Source organism: Somniosus microcephalus, chromosome 13 (assembly GCF_052327205.1).
Source record: "Somniosus microcephalus isolate GS21.2 chromosome 13, FLI_Smic_1.0, whole genome shotgun sequence".
Taxonomy (NCBI): domain Eukaryota; kingdom Metazoa; phylum Chordata; class Chondrichthyes; order Squaliformes; family Somniosidae; genus Somniosus; species Somniosus microcephalus.
This window is the reverse complement of record NC_140999.1, coordinates 42,054,412-42,064,904: the sequence shown is the minus strand read 5'-3', so window position 1 is coordinate 42,064,904 and position 10,493 is coordinate 42,054,412. Positions and strand designations below refer to the sequence as shown.

At 43.6% G+C, this 10,493-nt stretch overlaps 1 protein-coding gene across 2 annotated transcripts in view; it reads right to left on the bottom strand.

The window, feature by feature from the left end:
- Positions 1–4,760: 4,760 nt before the first annotated feature.
- Positions 4,761–10,493, bottom strand: part of wdr18 (WD repeat domain 18) — a 231,301-nt gene continuing 225,568 nt past the window's right edge. For both annotated transcript variants that reach the window (XM_086004818.1, XM_086004819.1), the window contains 2 exons: positions 8,960–9,028; positions 4,761–5,962 (listed from right to left, as the gene is read on the bottom strand). In XM_086004818.1, coding sequence (XP_085860944.1) covers positions 5,834–5,962; positions 8,960–9,028 — 198 coding nt within the window. In that variant the 3' untranslated portion in view covers positions 4,761–5,833. The remainder of the gene's footprint in view (positions 5,963–8,959; positions 9,029–10,493) is intronic.

The window sequence follows — 10,493 nt, the reverse complement described above, 5'->3', positions numbered from 1 at the left end:
TCAATAAGCCCTAGTAAAATTGAAGTCAATGGGAATCAGGGGGAAATTCTCTACTGGCTGGAGTCATACCTAGCACAAAGGAAGATGGTTGTTGGGGGCCAATCATCACAGCCCCAGGACATCGCTGCAGGAGTTCCTCAGGGCAGTGTCCTAGGCCCAACCATCTTCAGATGCTTCATCAATGGCCTTCCCTCCATCATAAGGTCAGAAGTGGGGATGTTCACTGATGATTGCACAGTGCTCAGTTCCATTCACAACTCTCAGTTAATGAAGCTGTCCATGCAGCAAGACCTGGAGGATATTCAGGCTTGGGCTGATAAGTGGCAGGTAACATTTGCATCACACAAGTGCCAGGCAATGACTATCTCCAACAAGCAAGTGTCTAACCACCACCCCTTGACATTCAACGGCCTTTCCACCATTTACAAGGCACAAGTCAGGAGTGTGATGGAATACTCTCCACTTGCCTGGGTGAGTGCAGCTCCAACAACACTCAAGAAGCTCGACACCATCCAGGACAAAGCACCTCACTTGATTTGCACCCCATCCACCACCTTAAACATTAAACACCACCAGCACACCGTAGCTGCAGTGTGTACCATCTACAAGATGCACTGCAGCAACTCGCCAAGGATTCTTCGACAGCACCTCCCAAACCCGCGACCTCTACCATCTAGAAGGACAAGGGCAGCAGGCGCATAGGAAAACCATCCCCTCTATGTCCCCCTCCAAGTCACACACCATGCTGACTTGGAAATATATCGCTGTTCCTTCGTCGGCGCTGGGTCAAAATCCTGGAACTCCCTCCCTAACAACACTGTGGTAGTACCTTCACCTCATGGACTGCAGTGGTTCAAGGTGGCTCACCATCAGCTTCTCAAGGGCAATTAGGGATGGGCAATAAATGCTGGCCTTGCCAGCGACACCCACATCCCATGAGTGAATAAAAATAAGCATCAGGTTTGGATCTCAGATTTGCCTCGAGTTAGCTGATTTTAGTCACAATGGCAAAATACATTCTAAAAAGTAACTGCCTTTGCATGATATAGAAATACTCGTATGTTATAATGTTCATTTCCACCCCCTTCCCCCGCTCCCCAACACTCCTGAAGGTACTCACTCTTCACTGTGGCATTGGGGCCTACAGGCACCCTCTGGTACCTCACCCAGGTGTGGACCTAGACTGAGAGTCAGCAGGCTACTCGACTATTGGGACATTGTAGCTTCACCAGATCTTATCCTCACCCAAGATCTAGATGTACTCCCTAGCAGAGGTCACTGGATAGCGATATGAGCTGATTCCCCCTTCTCAGCCAGGGGTGTTGTTGACACTTGTCATGGCTCTTGTGCATCCACAATTTTAAACGTTCCACCATTGGCGACTATGCCTTCAGCTGCCTAGGCCCAAAGCTCTGGAATTCCCTCTCTAAACCTCACTGCTTCTCTCTCCTCCTTTAAGATGCTCCTTAAAAGCTATCTCTTTGACCAAGTCTGTCCTAGTATCTCCTTATGTGGCTCGGTGTCAAATTTTGTTTGATAATTGCTCCCGTGAAGCGTCATGGGACGTTTTACTACGTTAAAGGCACTATATAAATGCAAGTTGGTGTTGCACCAACTATTACCCGCCTGAGACCAGGTAACTGAGGACAGTCCAAGGGTAGAATTTTCATGACCTGTTCAGTGTCGCTACAATGATTGGAGAAATTTTTCTCCCAGCTGCCACTGCAGCTGTGCTGCTCTCTTTCCCCCCCCCCCAACCACTACACACAGCTCAACTTTAATACATTTAGCCACAGCATATGCCAGTTAAAGTTCGTTTAATGGAAGAAAATCCTCTTCGACAGGATAATGAGATTTTGATGTGGTCCTTGATAAACTGAACATGTATTCACTACTCATCCAATCATTTTGAGTACTTCTTTCCAGACCTAATTTAACAAAGAAGCTAGTTTTCTTTAATTGTTAGCTTTTTCCTCGCTTTGGGAAGGATCTCGAATTACCACCTGTGCTGATCCCGCCTCCCTGTATTGCAGCAATGCGCCACCTCTCTGTCAGGGTGCTTGCCTGCAACATCAGGAGTGGAGAGCCAGCACAGGTAGGTAACCCCGGATTGTCTTCAATGGGCAAACTCGGAAGGCAAGGTTTCAATGTGAACTGAATTCTTTCCATTAGAACAAAAGCATTTGTGTGAAAGGCAACTCAGTAACAATATAGAAAATGCTAGAAACATACAACAGGCCCATCAGAGGATTCAGGAAACTGGTTTTAGGTGTAACCCTCCCTCCCTCCCCTGGCGGGGAGACAACACAGTCCCCTGCACTATACAGGGCTCTGCTCAGAAACTAAGTGGAACGGACACTTTTTAAATTGCTTAATGACATTTCTTTCTTTATTTGCAAGCAGAAATGTGATTGGAAGACGTTGCTTCAAAAATCATTAACGTGTTGTTCAATTTATTATCCGTAACATTTCCAAAATCCCAAAAGAGGCACAAAGCACAGCCAGAAAAAGAAATGTATTCTGAGAAATTCCCATTGATCAATCTCCACATTACGAAGGGTCACGGTTTACTCCATGTTTGAAATCAGCTTTCAGTGTATTCAGCTCCACACCATCACTATTACCCTTCAAACCTCTTTACCTTTTCTCTGCCTCACAATTCTAACAGAAATTAATCTGGGCACCTGCTTTACACAAACTGCGAAACGTACTTTGGATTTTATTTGTCTTTTTCTCCCTCTGGGTGCCTGTGCCTTCTTATAACTACAGTTACTGCAGCAGAGAACTGCTTCACAGGTATGTGAAAAGCAGAGATGCTCTGGTGATTAATTGAATCCAACTGGGCCAGCGGTCATGGGAGATGCTCAGAGTAGAAAGACATAAATTATAATTTAGATTATGCAACGGTGAGACACCCATCATCCCCCTTTCGAAAAAGTTCTTGCAATATCCTTGTACCAGCCGCAGTGCGTTGTTAATCTTGCAATGAGTTTATCATCTCCAGTTTAAGACAGTAATAACACAATTATTCAGTTAATAAATATCTAAATGTGCCAAGTAACATCTCCCAACGTCTGGAAGAATCAGATTTTGAAAAACATTGAAATTAAAATCCAACCACAGCAGGCATTTATAATAATTGAGTTCGGTGTTGGATTTATAATTGATTGCATAGTCTATATTAAAAAGCTGGTTATAAATCATCTTTACGGCAGAATTCTAGAAATCGATTTAAAAACATTAGCTGATTTGGTGTGTTCATGAAGGTTGGGGAATGGAATGGGTCCACCTTTTAGTGCCCAGTATTGGCATTAAGCACTCCCAAGTTAGGTATAGTACAGACTGGAAGCAGAGTAAAGCTTCCTCTACTCTGCCCTAATCCCAACCTCAAAGAAATTGCCTACAGTGCCAGAAGGGATGCTCACCATTTCCCCTTTTTGTGGACGCTGAGGCTGCCAATTGGTTCCACATTACAGGCATTTCCTTTGGGTGGACTTGTTCCTGTTAGTAACTGTGCTCATTACAAGTAGGATTATTACGACGAGAGGTGCCATTCTCTCACTGGCATTGGCTGGATCAAATTCCAAGCCCAGAGGTGCCATTCTCACTTCCTGAATCCTGCAGTTATTTCTATTACTGAATCTCCTCTCATTCACTTTACTGCTACGGTTCTGGCCCCTATTGATGGTATCAATGTTAGCTTTCTATGTAGCAGCTTCCCCCTTACTGTTGGACATATCCAGCAGATCATTCAACACAATATAGGTTAGCATTTTGGATGCAATCCCACAGGATTGCAAATAGAGCACTGTATGTTTCCCATTTCCCTGCCAGCTCCCCTGAAGATGTTGTCTGTTGCTGGGGTACTGTCCCACAGGCACAGGAAGCAAGAGCTAATTCTCCACGTGTGAACCCAGACAGTTATCAGCAGGCACCTCAACAGTGGAGAATTAATGCCCTCCAGAAACATCCCAGAACCTCATTTGCCTCACTGATAACTGCTCAACACCAACCCGATACTTTTAGATCAGTGATCCCTCCCAAATCTTTTTCTGTTCAGCATCTGTCAGTGGCGTTATACACATCGTTCATGTTATTTATGTTTGTTATCTATTCCTACATGCATTAGCTTAAATCTATCTAGATTTAAATACATTTGCATCTCATTCGAGCCACATAATTGGCCTAAGTCTCTGTACAGATACTCAATCTCTTTCTGCTTGTTACATGTCCTCAAAGCTTTGGTCACCAGCAAATTTACTACTACCGCCCATATCATTCACACATATTGCAACTAGCTGGGGACCCATAACAAATCCCTGTAGAACAACGCTGGTTACTTTCCCCAGGCAGAGTATTTTCTACTTATCACCACTCTCTGCCTTCTGTTGCTGAACCAATTCTTAATCCATCGAGAACGTTTGTCAACTATTCTGTGAGCTTTAACCTTTCCTACTTGCCTCATATGAAGAACTCTGTTGAATGCTTTTTGAAAATCCAACATTTGCCTAATTACCCTAGTCCATGACTTAGTTAACTCTGTAGTTAGTAGAGACAGTTTTAAAAAAATGCTCCTCCCCGTCATTATACTGAACGGTAAATTTTGCTGTACGGTTCCGTTGACATTAGCGCAGCAATACGGAAGAATTATACGAATCCCAGTGATAAAACTTCAGATAAAGATTGCAGTCAGAATGGGTGCATCCTGACAAGGTTAATCTTGTGCTGAATTCTATTTAAAATAACTGCATAGTAGAATGTTCACAGTATTTATGGGTTTATTTCAAAAAGTTTATTTTAAAAAATGTCAGATAATGCAGATATGTACAAAGTTCCCAGAAACAGAAATTGCGAGAATAGAAAACTCAAGTACAGGCAGAGAGTGGAACTCAAACATTGCGGTGGGAGCTGGGAGTCTAAATGTTTCCGACAGTCAAAACAAAGTCAGAATGACATAAATATCACCAAAGCATTCCAGCATTAGTCAATCAAAACACGAGAACAGCGCCACATGATCAGATCAGTTACTTCAGTAACTGTGTCAAGGTCACACTCCCAATTGTTGTCTTGGTTGATGACCACTCTCAGGAATGCCCAATATGGGATGTGGGTCTATGCCAGCAATTCCCCACATTGAGCTCCTGATTTCAATCACACCACTATGGGAAGTTGTCAAATAAGAGGAAACTTCCTCACAGGAAGAGGGGAGACCACAGAGTTTGATTCCTTTTGAATTCCTACATGAATTGCAGGACAGCCAAACTTGCTAACAGCATCACCTTTTGGAAAGAGGGTTGTCCTGCAGCTCTGGTGATCTCCCACAGCTGGATACCACCGCTCTAGATTACCAAACGAGTGCATCCTGTAAAGGCAGTAAATGTCCGTTGTGCTTTGAATGCAAACCTCAGGCCTGTGGGTTTAATCAGAACAGGAGATATCTACAGGAGTATTAATTGGGTCTCCCAATGCCAAGATTTAATGCATCTGGTAAGTTTACACTGGGGCCGCTACTGGTACGAGGCCCATGTGTCAGGAATCAACATAGCTAACAGGCAAACAAGGACCGTGGAAAAGCAGCTCGAGAATCATCCGACTTAAGTGGACCTGACAATGTACAAATGGGAAGATGCACAGGACATAAACACCGCTGACCTCTTTAAGCTCAGCACAAATAATTCAAATTAAACACTCATGTGGAAGCACAATTGGAAATGCTTGAGAATACCAGTTCATTTTACAAAGTCTATGAACGTCTGTATTGATATAATACTAACAAAAACTTGACTCTGAATGCCACATGACTTGCAGCACGTTCTCTCTCCATCTCTTCTACTTATGTCTGTTTGGTCAGAACTTGCACTGAAAAATCATACAAGTCTCTATTGATCTTCTTCAGTGTCTTCACTTCATCCTCCAGCTCAGCCACTCTCATTTTTGTGTTCTCACCATCTCCCAGCATATGCTGCAAAGGAAAATAAAAATGTATCTGAACAATTTATTGTAGACTTCTCCACAATTTTTATATTAACGATAAAGATTTTAATGAGCTCATATGAAGGATGAGTAAGATTAAATAAAAACACAAAGCTGGAAATCAAATCAAAATTTTTAAAACACTGGAAATACACAGCAGGTCCACCAGTATCTGGAAAGAGAAAAAGCCAGGTTGACCTTTTGAATATTTACACCCAAAACAACCTACTATATTTCTTTGAAGATGCTGACAGACTTGTTCTTAATTTCAAGCATGTTTTTGTTGCATAAAAAAACTACTCTTCAGTCACCGGAGAAACTAATTTATGTAGAAAACTGCTGGTTTTATAGCTCCAATAATAAACCAGACTGGGATATAATGACTGTTGAGAATAACTTTTGACTGTGTGGAATCTGCCAAGCAATTTATATTGAGAAACCCAGATGAAGGATATCAGCAGCGTTTTAAAAGCTCGTCAGGGGAAGGGAAGACTGAGGAAAGTGAGGAGTTCCACAGTTTTGAGATCCTAGGGGACAGTGAGATGAATCTTGATTTCAACACAGTGAGGATGCAGGAAGGAAGAATATTGTGTAGGACATGTTATTTAGGGGAAACGAGGAAATGAAGTTCAAAGGTACAATGGCCTTGATAAAACAGAGAGACAAGAAACACTGAGATGGAGAGAGCAATGTTGATGGCCAAAAGTGAGAAAAGGATTGAATTACCAAAGCAACAGTCTTTTTGTTTTTTCCTGCCCAGGAATGTCAGAGAGATGCTAGAAGAGCCATCAGAGAGTGAAAGCAGATGTGCCCTTTGTATTGAAAGATTCACCCTGCTCCCCCCCCCCGCCCCACGTTATCCTTATATTGTACAATTGATGACATGCCATTTTGGTCTTCCAATAATTCACTACACAATTCGTTAATATCTAGCACTTGTTATTTGACCACAGATTTTTGGGTTGAAGAACAGGAATATATTTTCATTTAGTAAATTTTGTGTTCATCAAGGTGAGGGATGTTAGTGCTGGGGAATGGAATAACTTCCCATTTTAAAAGAATCTAGGGAAGAGGCATTACGACATATATTTAATAATTTGTTAGAACAAGGTGTAGTGCCAGAGGATTGGTGGATAGCTAACGTAATACCTATAGTTAAGAAGGGAGATAGAACATGTCCAGGAAACTATAGACCAGTTAGCTTAACATCGGTGGTAGGAAAAATAATGGAATCCCTACTAAAGGAGAAAATAGAAGAACATCTAGAAACAAAAATTATAATAATGAAGAATCAGCATGGATTTCAAAAGGGAAAGTCTTGCTTGACCGACTTCATTGAATTTTTTGAAGAGGTAACAGAGACAAGGGTAATGCAGTAGATGTAACTTATCTAGATTTTCAAAAGGCCTTTGCTAAGGTACCACATAATAGACTAATGAATAAGGTCAGAGAATGCGGAGTCAGGGGAGAAGTAGCAGAATGAATAACTAGCTGGCTTCAAGACAGAAAGTAGAGAGTAAGGGTAAAGGGTAGCTATTCAGAGTGGCTGAAGGTAAGAAGTGGTGTTCCACAAGGATCAGTACTGGGACCACTGTTGTTCACAATTTATATTAACGATTTAGACTTTGGAATCAAAAACACAATTTCTAAATTTGCAGATGACACCAAATTGGGGCGGGGGGGGGGGGGGGGTGGATAGTCAACACTGTGGAGGACTGCAACAAATTACAAGACGATATAAATAAACTTGCAGAATGGGCATATAATTAGCAAATGAAATTCAACAGATAAATGTGAGGTATTACATTTTGGTAAGAAAATAGGGAGGTCATATGTTACTTGGAAAATATGAGTCTAAATGGGATAGAGGAGCAAAGGGATCTCGAAGTACAAAAACACAAATCACTGAAAGTAGCGGCACAGGTCAACAAGGCCATAAAAAAAAGCACTAGGGTTTATTTCTAGAGGGATTGAATTGAAAAGTAGAGAAGTTATGCTAAACTTGTATCGCACCTTGGTCAGACCACACTTGGCGTACTGCGTACAATTCTGGTCGTCATATTATAAAAAGAATATAGAGGCACTGGAGAGGGTGCAAAAAAGATTTGCAAATATCATACCAGAAATGCAAGAACAGGACCTATCAGGAAAGGACAAATAGGCTGGGTCTCTTTTCTCTTGAAAAGAGAAGGCTGAGGGGTGACCTGATTGAGGTCTTGAAAATTATGAAAGGTTTTGATAGAGTAGATACAGAGAGAGTGTTTCCACTTGTGGGGAAGCGCAAAGCTAGAGGGCATCAATATAAGAAAGTCACCAAGAAATTCAATAGCGCATTCAGAAGAAACTTCTTTACCCAGAGAGTGGTGAGAGTGTGGAACTCGCTATCACAGGGAGTGGTTGAGGCAAATAGTATAGATGCATTTAAGGGGAAGCTGGATGAGCATATGAGGGAGAAGGGAAAAGAGGGTTATGCTGATGCAGTTAGATGAGGAAAGACGAGAGGAGGCTCAAGTGGAGCATAAATGCCGGCATGAGCTGGTTGGGCCGAATGGCCTGTTTCTGTGCTGTATATCCTATGTAATTTCAGACACCCAGGATCAGCATCAAGCACTCTCAAGGTTAAGTACAGCACCCTCTACATTACCCATCAAGCACATCCTAGGCCAGGTGAAACACGGTTTAGATGAAGATTAAAGCTGCCTCTCTGCCCCAACGTGCCTTATGCCCAACTTTAGAAGGGCGCCCCCTACTGCACACGTGTGATATTTTCCCACTGCCTGTGGAAGCCATTCTGTATTTTTTCTCGACGAGATTGTCTGTCAATGCTGAATTAGGAGCTGTTTTGTGCTGTGGGCCCAGTGCCCACTAGAAAGTGGATTGAAACTGCGGAAACTCATTTCACAGGAATCTTTGGAATCGGCAGAGGGAGAATCTGGTACAGAGTTTAAACTACACATGACAAAAAATCTATTAAAGTCTGACAAACCTTATCTGCAGCAGCACACATAACAGAATACAACTCCTCAGCTTTTTCCAGGTAACTTTCCTGATCCTCCTGTTGAGAGATACAGAAAAATAAATTCACCATTGAATCATAATGATATATACTCCAATAGTGACAAGAATTTCTCCAGGGAACTGTTGCACGATGCATTATACACAGCAGAAAATGCCCAGATCTCTGAACAGGCTATGAATTACTTATTCAGATATGGAAGCTCTGTTCAACGATGTTGGAGTGCTGGCTGATGTTATTGTTTCTTAACAGCAAACAGATTGTTAAAATTGAAATAAAGTTACACTGCACCCAGCTCGAAGCCAAAGGGGGTGAGAGGCGGGCTCTTCTAGGTGGTTTCACACACTTCCGTTAAACTGAATCACACGGTGATCATTAGTTATACTGCAGATTCTGGCCCAGCCAACTGTACCCCAGTAAGAGTCAGCACCAGGGGAACTGTACCCCAGTGAGAGTCAGCACCCGGGGAACTGCACCCCAGAGTCAGCACCCGGGGAACTGTACCCCAGAGAGAGTCAGCACCCGGGGAACTGTACCCCAGTGAGAGTCAGCACCCGGGGAACTGTACCCCAGTGAGAGTCAGCACCCGGGGAACTGTACCCCAGTGAGAGTCAGCACCCGGGGAACTGTACCCCAGAGAGTCAGCACCCGGGGAACTGTACCCCAGAGAGAGTCAGCACCTGGGGAACTGTACCCCAGTGAAAGTCAGCGCCAGGGGAACTGTACCCCAGAGGGAGTCAGCACCCGGGGAACTGTACCCTAGAGAGTCAGCACCCGGGGAACTGTACCCGAGAGAGAGAGTCAGCACCCGGGGAACTGTACCCGAGAGAGAGTCAGCACCCGGGGAACTGTACCCGAGAGAGTGTCAGCACCCGGGGAACTGTACCCGAGAGAGAGTCAGCACCCGGGGAACTGTACCCCAGAGAGAGTCAGCACCCGGGGAACTGTACCCCAGGGAGAGTCAGCACTCGGGGAACTCTACCCCAGTGAGTCAGCACCCGGGGAATTGTACCCCAGTGAGAGTCAGCACCAGGGGAATTGTACCCGAGAGAGTCAGCACCCGGGGAACTGTACCCGAGAGAGAGTCAGCACCCGGGGAACTGTACACCAGAGAGTGAGCACCAGGGGAATTGTACCCCAGAGAGTCAGCACCCGGGGAACTGTACCCCAGAGAGTCAGCACCCAGGGAACTGTACACCAGAGAGTCAGCACCCGGGGAACTGTGTTTCAGAGTTCCAGTGTTTTGAGAACATTGGAAAGAATGAATGAATTACAATAGGAGATGGTGCAATGAATTTTGGTTTCAATGCAGGAGGAAGGAGACTGGGCTATTTGGAGTCTATGAGGAACAAGAGAGGAAAGTTCAGAGAAGTAATGACCATAGTAATAATATTGATAAAACAGAGAAAGGCAGGAAAGTTTGTGACAGGTTGGAACGGATAGAAAAGTTTTTGACTGAACTTTCATACAACTGAAATATACAGATTACTTACAATGCAAAAAG